The sequence below is a fragment of the Culex quinquefasciatus genome, chromosome 1, assembly GCF_015732765.1.
Source record: "Culex quinquefasciatus strain JHB chromosome 1, VPISU_Cqui_1.0_pri_paternal, whole genome shotgun sequence".
NCBI classification, from domain to species: Eukaryota; Metazoa; Arthropoda; class Insecta; order Diptera; family Culicidae; genus Culex; species Culex quinquefasciatus.
In genome coordinates this window covers 81,760,144-81,775,194 of record NC_051861.1, presented here as the reverse complement: position 1 = coordinate 81,775,194, position 15,051 = coordinate 81,760,144, and the positions used below count along the sequence as shown (strand labels likewise).

At 42.4% G+C, this 15,051-nt stretch overlaps 2 protein-coding genes across 8 annotated transcripts in view; one reads left to right on the top strand and one right to left on the bottom strand.

The window, feature by feature from the left end:
* The first annotated feature begins 30 nt into the window (after positions 1 to 30).
* Positions 31 to 7,124, top strand: LOC119766120 (peroxisome biogenesis factor 10). 4 transcript variants are annotated; one of them, XM_038250522.1, is made up of 5 exons: positions 31 to 186; positions 4,668 to 4,831; positions 5,347 to 5,627; positions 5,761 to 6,003; positions 6,054 to 7,124. In XM_038250522.1, exons 3-5 carry the CDS (start codon positions 5,355 to 5,357, stop codon positions 6,426 to 6,428), a joined length of 891 nt encoding a protein of 296 aa, XP_038106450.1. In that variant the 5' UTR covers positions 31 to 186; positions 4,668 to 4,831; positions 5,347 to 5,354; the 3' UTR covers positions 6,429 to 7,124. The 4 variants fall into 4 exon arrangements, with proteins under 4 accessions (XP_038106450.1, XP_038106454.1, XP_038106458.1 ...); XM_038250526.1 differs by lacking the exon at positions 4,668 to 4,831 and having other exon boundaries at positions 48 to 186; XM_038250530.1 differs by lacking the exon at positions 4,668 to 4,831 and having other exon boundaries at positions 54 to 186; positions 5,353 to 5,627.
* A 386-nt stretch (positions 7,125 to 7,510) lies between these two features.
* LOC119766105 (sushi, von Willebrand factor type A, EGF and pentraxin domain-containing protein 1) overlaps positions 7,511 to 15,051 on the bottom strand; it is a 58,799-nt gene continuing 51,258 nt past the window's right edge. For all 4 annotated transcript variants that reach the window (XM_038250499.1, XM_038250503.1, XM_038250513.1 and 1 more), the window contains 9 exons: positions 13,194 to 13,370; positions 10,949 to 11,518; positions 10,712 to 10,864; positions 10,012 to 10,338; positions 9,426 to 9,956; positions 8,777 to 9,370; positions 8,368 to 8,715; positions 8,128 to 8,307; positions 7,511 to 8,071 (listed from right to left, as the gene is read on the bottom strand). In XM_038250499.1, coding sequence (XP_038106427.1) covers positions 7,551 to 8,071; positions 8,128 to 8,307; positions 8,368 to 8,715; positions 8,777 to 9,370; positions 9,426 to 9,956; positions 10,012 to 10,338; positions 10,712 to 10,864; positions 10,949 to 11,518; positions 13,194 to 13,370 — 3,401 coding nt within the window. In that variant the 3' untranslated portion in view covers positions 7,511 to 7,550. The remainder of the gene's footprint in view (positions 8,072 to 8,127; positions 8,308 to 8,367; positions 8,716 to 8,776; positions 9,371 to 9,425; positions 9,957 to 10,011; positions 10,339 to 10,711; positions 10,865 to 10,948; positions 11,519 to 13,193; positions 13,371 to 15,051) is intronic.

The window sequence follows — 15,051 nt, the reverse complement described above, 5'->3', positions numbered from 1 at the left end:
ATCGATTACCAAATTGAGAGAGATTTTGAGTACATCAAACATGGCAGCACTGCCTGATTTTTACGAACTGTCAAAATGTACTGAATGTAAACAAGTTGAAACTAAAATCCGTGACAGTTTTTCTACATTTTCGAGTGAATCCGCTCTTAAATTGCGATTGATCAGTTTAACATAGACGATAATCAGGTAAGTGAATCATTAACATATAAAATCATGCATTTTTGTCGACGTTTTTACATGCTACATGCCGAAACATCGCTTTTGTTTTTATTTGTTGTTAAGTATTTTGAAACACAGATGGCGTCTTTAATTTCTAAAAAGGAGGAATGTGGGTTAAAATGGGCTGAAGTATATAACTTCAAATTGGGTACTAAAGCCTTTAGGGTCGTGCATAAACCACGTGGTCTTCTTAGGGGGAGGGGGTCCGAAATCCGACCGAAAAAAACCATGAAAAGCCATGGAGGGGAGGGGGGGGGGGTCGACGGCTGACCACGTGGCCTTTAAAAAAAATCTTTTCTTAAAAAAAAAAAACAAAAAAAAAAACGCGCTTTGAATTTACTTATATGCATACATTTTTTGTTACACTTTAAAACCATACAATTATTGTGTTTAAAATTATTACTTATATTTCAATGTCATAATATTTTCCAATTCAATATTGAATTATATATATATTAATACTTAGAGCCTGTAATTGAATGTACACTTTTTAATACTCATGTAACTACGTTTTGCAAAAGTTTAAAAGCTGTTAAAAAATAAAGTGACAGTATCCAAAGTTAATATACCCTAAAAAATGCGTACCAAAATGCAAACACAATTTAATTTTTTTGTTGATGGTATTAAGTAGCTAAAAATGTGCTTGCAAATTTGCATTGAAAGTAGATGTAGTCTTCGATAATTCTATTTTGGAACAACTTAAAAAATAAATATTGCTGAAAATTTTATAAGATTTTCGTAACAAGGCAAGAAACTAAATATGTATTATAAATGAAGTGTCTAAAAATGATTCTCTGCGAAAAAAAATATTTCAAAATCTCAGATCTAAGCTAATTATCGTAGCTGGTCCTATAAGTGATCGAAGAATCTTAATCGAAAGATTTCCTTTTGACACTTAAAACAAACTCAAGATATCTTGTATCTCCTCTCTCATGCAATATTTTTAAGTTCAAAGAAACTAAAAACCCCAATTTTAGGATTATCGCGCAAAATATCAGTTTCACTACCTCATTTGCAAGTGAAACGTCTAACATTTAAAAAATTACCAGTAACGAAAAAACGAACGATACATACTTTAAGATTCACCAAAAAATTTGATGAATATTTTGGTCTAAAATATATTCCTTATTTCATGGGTTACACAATTCGGATTGTTATATTACATAACATTTCATAAAATACAGTTTACTATCCATCGTCAAAGTTGTAGGTATTTTTTTTTATGTTAATAGGGACCATCTCTTGAGCCAAAGAGAAACATGGGCAAACATTTTAGATTTTTAGAGAAAAAAACGAGCTTCACACACATTAAAATAATTTAAGTTTTAAAGAGTTACTTAATTTTCAAATGCCGATATCAATTTGTGAAATAAATTTCAATACAATGCCGTCAAGAACAACATGAATAAAATTCATTAAAAAAGATGGAACGGTACTTTCAACTCGCTGGTTCTCGGGCATAACTCAACAAACCGGGACATTTTTTTTTGAGTGAATTGAGTGATGATCCTTAAACTTTGCAGAACTCGATATGATCAAATCTGAAATTTATGCGATCAAAAACGTCGTTCCAACTTTTGTTTACTCTAGTAAAAAAATCGCCCGAAAATCCGCGGAGACAAGCCCGAAAACCTGTGAGATGAAGTTACCGTTCCAACGATTTAGGGAGGCTTTGGCATCCGTGGGACATGCGTTGGGCGTCCCAGTGTTAATAATTTCAAAGATATTGAATCTTTTTTAAATTTATCAAAACACGTAGTCGATAGCAAAATCAATTTAAAGTAAGAGTTAGACTTAAACAATTTGGATGTCCATGACTAAAATAATGATTTTTAGCGCGTTGTCTACAACTTTTCCAAAGATACGAATCGATTTTCGAGCAATTCTATACAAAATCGGTGAAATCGGTGATTTTTTTAATCCGTCTGAAACCTTTTTTGGTGCCCAAGCCATTTTGCATCATTAGTTTGTCCATATAGTTTTCCATACAAATTTGGCAGCAATGAAAATTAAAAAAATCTGTATCTTTTGAAGAAATTTTTGGTCTTCGGCAAAGTTGTAGGTATGGATAAGGACTACACTGGAAAAAATGATAAATGGTAATTTACTTTGCTGATTTTGATTTGCAAAAAAACACTATTTTTATTTTTTTTAATTTTGCCAACTTTTCAGAAATTTTCAGAACGGGCAAAACATTGTTGTTTGAGTTATGAATTTTTGAATCAATACTGATTAAAAAAAATCGAAGTATAGACCGCAACTTAATTTCAATTTTATTTTTCGATGTAAAATCGAATTTGCAATCTAAAAGTACCTTAGTGAAATTTTCATAAAGTGCACCGTTTTCAAGTTATAGCTATTTTTAGGTAACTTTTTTAAAAATTAGTTGCAGTTATTAATTTAAAAAAATAGTGCCCATGTTTGCCTAATTTTGAAAAAAAATATTTTTGAAATGCTGAGAAAATTCTTTGTTGCTTTGTTGCTAAGATATTGCCATGCAAAGATTTTAAAACAGAAAAATGGATGTTTACTACCCAAACAACCCAAAATTTCTTTATGTCGATATCTCAGCAACTAATGGTGCGATTTTCAATGTTTATAAATAAAACTTTCGTGAAATTTTCCGATCTTTTCGAAATCAATATTTTCAAAAAAATAAGACTAACATTTCAAAAGGTCGTAATATTGAATGTTTGTCCCTGTCTCTGATTCTTGTATGGAGAAAAAAATCGACTTTTTTGGACACACTGAATCATTGGAATCAATCATGCTTAATTAAAAAGAAAAGTTGCTTTAGTTTGGATTTTTATGAATGTTTGAATAAAATAAATATTAACTAGAGCTTTCATAACTAGATATTTTCCTTAAAATAAAATGAAAATATTTTTTCCTGAACAAAACTTTTCTATTTAATTAATTTCGATTTTAAGAAAATATTTTAAAGCGCATTTAAATTAAATCATGAATGCTGTTTATATATCAAAATAGCTTTAATTCTTAAAGCATATTTATTCTGGATGCAATTAATTGCACTGCAATTCCATAATTTTGAATACATATGTTTTACTAAGTTGCTTGTTTTGTTGAGAGTATTTTTTACTTTCTGTACCATTTCAGTAAATTGTTATACTGTTATTATTTACCTTAAACTTTGTGATATCATACTTTTTCACATTTTTAAGTGAATTTCTGTTTTTTTTTATATATTATTAAATTGGTTTTAATGGTGTTACAGCACCTACACAAATTAAAATGTTTTCTGTTTGACCCAATGTCACCCCCTCTAAAGGGTGAGTTTGAGTTAATTTTAAAACGATTGGCATTTATGAACGGTGTGATTATACTAGCCATATTCTGGGAAAATGTTGGTAAATTCAGGAGCATTCCCAACAATATTTATTTCGATATAATTTGAAATGTTTTTATTGTGTTAAAATAACAACAGTAATATCGTTTTTTGACCAAAAGTCACCACCACTGACTGTACATCATTTGTGCATAAACATTTTTGAAATCTATAGTTATTTTGTTTTTTTTAAAAGATTTTTCACCTTGGAGGAAAAAGCCACGTGGCCATATAGGGAAAGGGGGTTGGCGTGAAACCACGAAAAACCATGAGGGGGAGGGGGGGTCAAAAATTCTCCAAAAAAAGGCCACGTGGTTTATGCACGACCCCTTATGTAAATTTTTATGTACAACGGTAAAAAGCACGATCAAAAACCATTTCTAATCACTTTTTTTAATTTTAAAGCAAAAAAATATTGACAAGCCAACATTTTTTCGATTGATTAACTATGGTCACGGACGAACGGACATAACACCAGGAACAAATTTTCTTCAAATTTCTGAAGCAAACTATCACTTGCGCCATCTACATTCAAGTTGTCGAAGTAGCATCGCGTGATTAAGCATGATTTCTCAAAATGTCTTATGCAATAATAAATTAAAACATTTAGCATTAGTATGGTACTAGAAACAATTTTTTGGCATTAAGATTGTCTTTATGATTCTATGTAATTTATCATGGACTCTAAAGTTGCCGAAAAAATTATCGAAATGGTATTTTTAATATAAATTCATACGACCATTTCAAAAAATGCCCAAGAGTTTGCTTCATCAGCTGGCTTTGTTTACGTTTTAAACCACGTGGCGCGAAGATTTTGACATAAGCGATCTCGCTTGCGCTGGTTTTCGCCAAGAAGAAGTAAAAGAAAACCTGCTTCACTTTTTGAAACCCCGTGTAATGTCCGTTCGTCCGTGCTATGGTCCCCTTGGAACGAGCTGTCAAGTAGGACCTTTTCTGTCAAGAAGGACCATGAAGCTATTTTTTTTAATTTAATTAAAAATCCATTTTAAATCCTTTGTGCTCGTTCAAAGGGTCATTGTACTCAGAAAAATAAGCTTTATCGTTATGAGCAATGATATCACAAATTTAAACTTCATTTTAGGACCCAATTAGGTCGTCGGCCAGATGTGTTCTGAAAAAGGGGCTGGGAACTCTAATATTACTTAGGAATACTGAGTATACTAACGATATTCCAGCTAGTATTCCAGTATACTTGTTAGTATACTTACCGAACAGCAATAAACTGTTAGTACTCTCAGTATATTGGTAAGTATACTGGCGATTGGTAAAGGTAACATATATTTTGATATACTGGTTAACATAATACTTATAGATCTAAGAGTTTCCAATCCCTTGGTTCTGAATGATTTCAACTCAACTTTTGTAGTATATGTTGCACAAAAAGTAATAAAAATTACCCCAAAACATGAGAAATTTTAGCGACTCTGACTCAAACATTTCATGATATCGACATTGACTTCAACTCCGGCTCTTCAAAAACACCCTACTCTAAAAACAACTTTTCTAAAAAGTTCTCATAATTAGCCGACTGCATTTCTGACTTCAAAAGATTTATCCAGTCACGAAAATGGCTCTAACATTACTTCCGGAATCCAGCAAGAATGGAGCACTTCCATTCGAGCAGATTATGGGAGACTTGTCATTTCTACAACTCGAATCCGTCGCTCCATTGCCAGAATCCGGTCAGAACTTCGTAACTGGGTTGCTCCCATTTGGCGTCTCAGAATCTGTCGACTTTCATAATTTGACAAAATCCCCAGTTCCAGCAATGTCGCTATACCACGCCCATGCCGGCCAGGCCGAGATCATCCGGACGATCCAGAAGGATCAGAGCTACATCGATGAAATTCGGGGTCAGCTCAGCGAAATCTTGCTCCTCGTAAGCCAAAGGAACTGGTTCAAGTACCAGCACTTGTGCAAACTGATTGCCGAAATCCTCTACCACCACTATGCCATCGTGAACAACCTGCAAACACTGGGCGAAGAGTACACTGGAATCATCCAGGTCGACTCCAACTACGTGATGCTGCCGAATAAGGCCGTAAGTTTTAGGAATTGAAACGTTACCTCAATGTTAATTGACATTGAGTTAGTTCAAGGCCAATCAACATTGGGGTAACCAACTGTCAAATGAAGCGCAACCATGCAAGGGTCTACAACGAGTTACTTTTCAGTTGCAAATTTTTGCCATTCTGCTGGAATACGGTGGCGAGCACGTGGTCGATCGGATTCTAACCCGGTTACAAACGGAAATCGATCGCAGCGAGGAGATACTGCCGGAAGCTAAGGAAAACTTGAACCGGATGCTGGACGGGCTAAAGTTCATCGTTCCGTACGTGCGAGGCTTCCACACCAGCTTGTTCTACATCTACAGCGGAAAGTATCACATTTCGAAGCGACTGACGGGAATCAACTACGTAAGTTGAGGTTAGGATTGTCGAACGATGTTACGAAAACTTCATTTTAGGTCCTCATCCGGAACTGGCTCAAAGAGAACCACTCGATCTACGGCTTCCGGATCCTGGGAGTGGTCACCCTGCTACAGTTAGTCCTTTCCCTAATCGTCAAAATGGTGGAACAGCGCAAAAAGAGCAAAGCGGACGCCGCCAACGCAGCTATCAAACGTGCAGCGCCATCAGCAAGCGGTGGCGAAAGACCGAACCACTCCTCGGAGCGCAAGTGCGCCCTCTGCATGGAGCAGGCCGTAGACCTGAGTGCCACCCAATGTGGTCACCTGTTCTGCTGGGTTTGCATCCTGAACTGGCTGGACGAGCGGCAGATTTGCCCGATCTGCCGGGAGGCGATCAAGAAGTCGCGCGTGGTGAGGTTGCAGAACTACTAACACTGGATGACAGCTGTCAAAAGTGACAATTTTGAGGTTAGAATTTGGGAATTTCGGAATGCAAATCAAATTAGTCACAAATTTATTCATAAATGTTACTTTAATATGTACAAAGTACTACGTAGCTCTTTTCAAGAGTATTTTTTTTATTTGTTATAATTTCCTAATCCAATTGCGCGGTGATGTCTTCAGTGCGATCGTGTCACGAGCCTGTTTGGCTGGTTCAAAGATTTTTTGTTTTGTTTCGTAGTTTGTTTTAAGAAAAAGGGAAATATTTACACAATAAGCAGCGTCCACCTTCGGAATGATGGCGCTCTGACCTCACTTTTCTTCACCCCTTCAGCAAATGTCAAATTCAAATATTTACGGATTCCACGTTTGTTGGAGTTAAAGGAAAGTAAGGTTAAAACACTCGTCGTAATTTTGGAGCGAATCCCTCGTGCTTTGCAGTAATTTTGCCAAGCCAAATTTTCTTGCCGATCGAGAAAACTTGCTTGAAACTCGCTTGTACTGGGTAGTTTGCTTGCACGGAGAGTGAAGCTCCAAAACATCTTGAAGCCCCCATTTGTCGGCGTGCTTCATTTGACAGTCAAGTGAAGCACGCCGACAAAGGTGACTCTTTCCGGAGGTGGACCAAGTCAGCGTCGGAAAAGGGCCTAATAAATAAAAGTGATGTTTTTGTTCAAAATTTTAAAATTTCCGTTTTTTCATTCTCACTAGCATTAAAAAAAAAAGTCTTTTTGGAACGTGTCTTTCTACGAAGCTATTGATCCTTTTTGGTGTACTTACTTTGACAGTTGTCGATTGAAACGTTACCTTGGCTCAAGGTTACTCTTCATTACGAGGTAACGTAGGTTTCAAGTAGCAACTGTCAAATGAAGCACTTTATTGGTAAAAAGGTCTATTAACCATTTTATCGGGATCCTTCACAAGCTTCGTTTTGACAGTTAACGCGTCAGACCTTACCTTAATGTTGATCGATCTTGAACTCTCCTCGATTAAGAACTGTTCAAAGTCTAACAACATGGAGGTAACATATTGTCTGACAGGCAAACTGTCAAACTGCCGATAAATTGATCCATACAAACTAAATAACCAAATAGTCGTTTGTTTACCTAAGATCTACCGAACACTAACCCCGTTGATGGTAATGACGTTCGTCCGGCCCGTCGGTTCCGGCTCGTATACCTCGTCGTTGCTTCGCATCTCGTACGGTGCGTCGTAAAACTGCTCGCTCGGGATCTGGTCGTAGATGTTCTCCCCGCCGGTCCCGTTGCCGTTCATGTGTCTACTACTTAAACTATTGTTGTTGTTGTTACCTACACTAGCTAGCCTACTGGGCGGAGGCGGATGCCCGTTGGCACCCGCACCGCTCTGGAACGTGTTGAAGGTCACCAGGTTGCCCCGGTTCGGCAGGTCAAAGCCGTGGCGGCCATTTTCCAACGACGAGTACGACATGACCGCGGCATTTTGTTCGTCCTTGTGTTCCGCCGCCTGCACGTTCTCGGTGTTCTTCACCGGACGGGCCTTGTTTCGGTGCAGGAACAGAACCCCGATCAGAATCAGCAGGATCACGATGATGGCGGCACCGATCGCGATTCCCGTTCCCAAGCTGTTTGTCTCCTGGGCGTCATTGACGATCACTGAAAAGAGAACGTATTAGTTTTCGAACACTCGGAAGGTTCGACCGAAACTTTACGTTCACATCGCGGCTCCTCCCCGCTCCACTTGCCGTCATCCATGCACTTCCGGAGGTACGGCCCGATCCGGTTGTAGTGCGGCACGCAGTGATACTCCGCCGATCCTCCGTACACGGTGGACTCGTTGACCACGATGACCCGCCCGTTGGCAATGTCCGCTGGCCGACCGCAGTCGATCACTGTAAGCAAAGATCCAAACCTCAAACCCGGAAGACTCACCTCTCAACCAAAATACTCACACTTGCACACCGGATTCTTGCCCGTCCACTGGCCGGTCGGCTGACAGGTCCTGCTGTCATTGCCGACCATGTACCGACCCTTGGTACAGCTGAAACGCGCCGCCGTTCCGACCTTGCGATCGCCCGCACTTACCACCAGATTCTCCGCCACGTTCGGCTCCTCGCAGGTGATCTCCACGCAAGCCGGCGTCTCGTGGCTCCAGCTGCCGTCCTCCATACAGAGCCGACGGGACACGCCGTCCAGCTTTCCGTCGCACTCGTACAGTGCTGCCGCCCCGTAGTAGGTAGCGTTGGTCGCGAGCGTCACGCGACCGCTGATCATGCTCGGCGGCACGCCACAGTCGACATCTGGTGGAGGGTTAGGGGTAGTTAGTTCTAGATCGCTTTGGAAATTGAGGTTACAACTTACAGACGCACTCCGGAATCTCGCCACTCCACAGCCCGTTCTCCTCGCACGTGATGAGCGGTTCCCCGACGATCTTGTATCCCCGCTCGCAACGGTACTTGGCCAGCGCCCCGATCTTGTACGTCTGCACGCTGTTGGCCGCCACGTCCGACGTTCGGATCAGCGTTCGGCCGTACATGCGATCGTTTCCGGTAACGCTAAGAATGCTGTGCGGGGCGAAGGTCGGTTCCGGACAGCGGATTTCCTCGCAGCGTGGAGACGCATCGCTCCAGAGGCCGCTTTCGAGGCAGGTTCGCTTGGGAGTTCCGGCGAGGCGATGCGAGTTGGAGCAAGAGTACAGGACTTCCGATCCGAGGTAGGTTGTGTTCTGGAGGTATCGGTTCGAGCCGAAGGGGATCGGGGTGAGGGGGCCACAGTCGACGTACTCGCAGTCGGGAGCGTCACCACTCCAGTGGCCGGACTCGAGACAGGTGAGGGTGTCGTCACCGCGCAGGATGTGTCCCGGATCGCAGTGGTACTGGATCGAGGAGTGGATGTTGTAGTCGTAGCCGACCACGAACGAACCGGCGGGAACGTGAGGGGTCTCACAGGTGATCACTTCAAAGAAATTGTATTAGAAACTGTTCCGGAAGAATGGTGGGGGTTTACTTACGCTCGCAAGCTGGTGCACTTCCGGACCACTTTCCATCTTTCGTGCAGAACAGCTCCGACGGGCCAACCAACCAGTAGTCGTCGTCACAGAAGTACCTCACCATCGAACCTACCGTAGTGGAATCGTTCACCAGTAGCAAGTTTCCACGATCCGGTCGCGCCGGCATTCCGCAGTCAACGAATCGACAGAGCGGGGTCTTGCCGGTCCAGTTACCGCCGAGACCACACGACAGCACCGGTTCTCCGATGAGCACAAACCCGTACTCGCACGAGTAGATCGCGGTGGATCCAGCGCGTCGTCCGGATACCTTGATCGTACCACCCTGAATGGGTGGAGGTTCCGGACACCAGTCGACCAAACACTTCGGATCCGATCCGGACCAGCCGTCCGCTTGGCAGGTTCGGTTCTCGTTCCCGATCAGCGTGTAGTTCTCGTGGCAGGTGTAGGTGGCCTTCACGCCGAAGCTGGTTCGCTGTTCCGACAGGATAATGCCGCCATGGTCGATCTCCGGAAGAGCGCCGCAGTCGACATCTAGTGGGAGAAAAGCGTTACTGACACCTGGTGGCGACTAGCGGCACTAACTTACATTTGCACGTTGGGGGTCGCCCGCTCCAGACACCGGTCTCTTGACACAGTCGCTGCGCATCACCGATCAGCGAGTGACCTACCGGACACCGGTACCCAATGGCCGCTCCAATGGTAAAGTTCTTGCCGACGATCGTCGTGTTGACCAGGGCTTCCGGCGAACCACAGCTCAGCGGGCTGTGCTGACAGATAAAGTTCAGGTAGTCGAGGTTGCAGCCCACGTCGTTCCACAACCAGCTGCGACCTCCATCCAGCACGACACAGTTTTGCTCGCCGTTGTAGTTGTTGGGCTGATCTTTACCCCATGTCGGCTTCAGCACGGTATCACCTGAGGAAGACACTTGATTAGATAACCTCCCCGAAATGGTGCCGCCGACGCCCTCCGACTGAGCTCCGACTATTTAGCATGAACTATGGAGAGAATGCACAATTCAATTGTTTCGCTTTTCGCAACCGCCACCACATTTGATTCGTATACATGTGGAGAAGATACGCGAACGCGATGCGTGAGGTGAGAAAAGTTCCCAGCATTGTTCCCAGACGTATCGATCGCCGCTGCCGCGAAAGCGAAATCTAGAGATGAGCCCAAAAATATGACTCGACTCATAACCTCCCCGACAAATGAATCGCATGCTAATTGGTTCCCACCAACCCTAACCTCATTTGAATATAACGGCACATTTTTGCCGCCGATGCCTTACCGTTCACCCATTTCCAGGTGCGGGCCGTAATGCCGGGCTCTTTTTGGGCCCCGATCCACACCAGCTGGGTCCGGAGGTCCGTCTTGCGCCGCTCCAGCTCCGAGATGATGTAGTCGTTGGTCGCACCGCGGATGTCGTGCAGCAGGTCGCCACCTGGAAGACGGAGTTTGAGGTTAGAAAAGTCTCTTATGATGAAACCCCAAATCCGAATAGAGATGGATTCTGCACCGTACTCACCGTGGGACTGGCAAACCTGCCGCGCCTTGTCGAAGCTCTCGCCTCGCGTTATGTGGAACTCGTAGCAGGTCTTGGCGAACGTCGTCAGGATGGTGTCCGCGTTCAGGTTCGGCGCCGCGCACCGATCCGGCGAGAACTCGTCGTTCGAGAACACCTCCACCTCGCACAAGCTCAAGCTGCTCTCGACGCCGACGAGCTGTACGGTCACGAACTGCCCGATGAGTGGCCTCGCGCACGTGAAGCTCTTGGTCGTTCCCTCGTCCATGGTTCCCGGGTACCAGGCGCACAGCGGATTCCGCTGCAGGTCCGAACTGCTGTTTCCCACGCGAATCTCCAGATCCTGCAGCGGCTGGTGACCGCAGCATCCCCTGGTGGTGATTCGTACAACCCGGACCGCTTCCGGGGTTAGAAGATCTACTCGCCACCAGGGGGACGCCTCCTTTTGCGTTTCGGAGCACTCCTGCCCGTCCGGGTTCTGGTTGCCAGGCTTGCCGTCGTTGGCAAATCCCGCCGGGCCGGACCGCGTCGCCGACGATTGATTTACCGGCTTTCGGTACGCCACATTGGTTCCTATAAATGGATTGTTTCGCAAACAAGAAAGCAGAGGCAAAAGAAAAACAATATAATTAGTTGATTAGCTTCCATTACGGCTACCGCGTCGGCACCACGTAACCGAAAATTAGCCAAATCGCCACATTTAAATCCATCATCAGAGCGCGCGAGCGCAATCATCGTTGGATAAATCACCAAAAGGGCGCCCCTCGTCGCGTCCCAAATCGAGGGGTATGCAAATCGCCATCCGCGCCATTGTTTGGCCAGTTTGAGGTTAGTCAACCGGGGGCAGCACACGCAGCGAGAGATTCAGTCACGAGAATGCGCTCTCTTGGTAATAAAATCACGCCGCATCAAGAACAATATGCAATTAAATAGCCCCTCGGTGCAAGATGGCGGCGCGGTGGAGGCGAGGAGGCAATTTAAAATTCAAACGATGACCCCAATCGCGGAAAGAAGACCGCGAAAATGAAAAGTTCGCGAAAAGCAGTGCTAAAATTGATCACGCCAATTCTGTGCCGGCCGAAAACAATGCGTTTGGATGGTCGGACTTGCGAAATTTGTCTTGAATTTAGAGTCTGAGACACGCTAATTGGCGTGGCAGTAGGCTCGGAAGATTCTTATCGGAACGGCGTGCCATAATGGCAGCTTCTGTCAGACGCCATAATGGCGTCTCCATCTGTCACTTATAACCTTGAAGATTGCCATAACTAATCCTTGCAGAATCAATTTCCAAGCTGTCAAATCGCTTATGGCACAAAGCGCCATCACGTACCTTGTCGCGGCTATCAATTACAAAGCAATGCGAAAGTGAAACCAAATTGCTTCACGACACCCCCTCCTCTGTCCGACTCCCGTCGTTTGAGTCATACTCGAAATTGAAAATCAAAGTAAGCGGCGATTGCTTCGATTAGAGCGCGATTAGTTTCGTCTTCTAGGCGCGCTGCGCCACGCCATTGGCCAATTGACCCCCCTCCCCTTCCTCTTTTTTTCACGTCATGGCCTGCTGGGATTGCCGTTGATGACAGTGTGATGGATGGTTGCTTGGATGACAGGAAATAATAGCCAATCTTGCGGCCAGGTCTGGAGCGAGCTGGGGGACTGTATAGGTTTGTAATCAATACGGTAAGGTGGGGGAGAGGGGAGGGGCTGTCACTTTTCCCACCTTGAAGAAGAGGTCTTCGATAATTGGGTTTGGGAAAATCGTGAAGAAGAAAAAGTGGCGGTTATAAACCGCTCTCGGGGAAGAGATGGTGTGAAAAGTTTCACTTGGAGAATTGAATTTATTCGCTGCAAAAGTTACGTGAGTAAGTTGGATGTATTTTGACAAGTTTACTTTTTGAAGTTATTCCATGAAAAATAAATAAATTTCAGGAAAATTGTAACAATAATTTCATAGCCTTTTTGACTAAATTCAGTTTTTAATAATTTATATAATACATTTTGCTGATTAGTAAAATTTGTTTGTTATAAATTGATATTTTTAAAAAGTTATGATTTTTTAAAGTACAATTCTACAAAATAATCAGTTTACACTGAAACCTCGATGGTTTGACATCGATTCATTTTTAGTTTGACACCATCTTTACACGGAGCTCACACCCTCTACCAAACGTTTAATTTGATAGTGTGAGTGAACTCCGTGTAAAAAGTGACAGTTCGTTGTCAAATCAACCCTTTCTCTCAAACTCACCGCAAAATGGCAGCTCCCGGTCCCAGCCCTTGACCGGGTCACACTTGATGGTCTCCGACCCGAACAGCTCGTAGCCCGAGTCGCACTCGTACTTGGCCGACCGGAGGCCTCCTCCGGTGCCGTCGGCCGGCTGTGTCTGGACGCGGGCATTGGCCGGAATCGCCGGCGGTCCGCAAACTGAAAAATAAAGCAAATGATGGTGTTTTGATCAGAAAATGTGGTACGAAATAAAGTGGAAATGATTGAATGTCGATTAAGGTCATGGCACGTCAGTTGCCGGGCAACGTCGGCGAGGCGTGAAAGGTGTTTTTGTTCCGCGTTTGAATGTTTCAGGAGGTGGACACCTTGCGTGGATCACCTTGGAGGAGTGTTCTGTGCGTAGGAAGCGGCAAGGAAACGATCAATATGATTACACTAAAACCCCGGTTTACGCTCAGGCGTTACGCTTTGTATTTCGTCGATTTCTCTGGAACGACGCAATATTTTTGCAAACTTTTTGAAGCGATTTATACGTCTTGTGCACATCTACAAATTGCTTTCAAAAGAATGTAAAAACATTACACTGTTTTCGAGAAATCAACCAAACAAAAAGCGTAACGCCTGCGCGTAAACGGGGGTTTTAGTGTACACTAAAACCACCGTTTACGCGCAGGCGTTACGCTTTTTGTTTGGTTGATTTCTCGAAAACAGTGTAATGTTTTTACATTCTTTTGAAAGCAGTTTGTAGATCTGCACAAGATCTATAAATCGCTTTAAAAAGATTGCAGAAATATTGCGTCGCTCCAGAGAAATCGACGAAATACAAACCGTAACGCCTGAGCGTAAACCGGGGTTTTAGTGTAGTACAAAAGCGAATCAACAACACTTGTGTTACTTTCAAACTGTATTTTTAAACCGGACATCAATTTGTAAACTAGATTACTTAATATTGAAGTTAATCTTATTTAGAAAATTAATTTTAACCTAATGTTTTTGCTCCAGAAGATTTTTCTAAAAAAAATTTTTGCGAAATTGTTGCCTGATTTGTGTTCACCGCACGGCGTGTTTTCTGGGCAACCTTAAGGAAAAAAAATAGTCATCGCTACTTTCAAAAGTATTTTATAGGAAATTTTCTCAGCTTTCCAATGCTTCTAAGAGCGAAATTTTCATCGGGAAATTTCTGAGATATCTCTATTTTAAGTTTTTTGTTTTAAAATCCTTAATCATTTATTGGAAACTTTTAAATAACAGTCCAGGAAACCTGTCAAATGATGTGTTTCATGTGTTATTTACTCATCAAAAAGTGCAAAATAAGACAAGAAATAACTTTATTGAAGGTTGCAAACCGCTAAACATTTTGAAAATTTTGTTTTAACCGAATTTTGAATATGTGAGATTTATTCAGAAATTAAAATCATAAAACCGCATTAAAATATTATTTTTACAAGAATAAATAGATTATTACATAATTGTTGTGTACAAATAACACCGGTCTACTATGATTCAGCTTGGAATAAGCTGATACAACCGAAATGTTTACAGGTTTGAGATTGATAGGGTATTACAAGATTTTTATAAATAAATAACATATTTCCTTAATCAAACATTAACCAGTTGCATGAATACAAAACATGTTTAATACTTGAAATTAAACTGCAAACTACTGTTACAAGCTTTAAGAAAAAAAAACTTTCCATTAGTATGACATGATTGTTTTAGTTTTTTTTTGTACTAAATGATCAAGGAAAAAGCAATATTTTAGAAGTATATAAGACTCTCATCTTTAATCTCATCTTTTTAAAAATGTTTATTTCTTGATTCTTGTTCAAATAGTTTGGAAAGACTTTTTTTTGTTTTTTTTGTTAAAATAATAAATAAT

Coding starts and splice junctions, on each gene's coding strand:
- LOC119766120 (XM_038250521.1), top strand. CDS start 5,154: ATGGCTCTAACATTACTTCCGGAATCCAGCAAGAATGGAGCACTTCCA. Junction 5,628..5,760: donor TGATGCTGCCGAATAAGGCC/GTAAGTTTTAGG, acceptor GTTACTTTTCAG/TTGCAAATTTTTGCCATTCT. Junction 6,004..6,053: donor GACTGACGGGAATCAACTAC/GTAAGTTGAGGT, acceptor ACTTCATTTTAG/GTCCTCATCCGGAACTGGCT.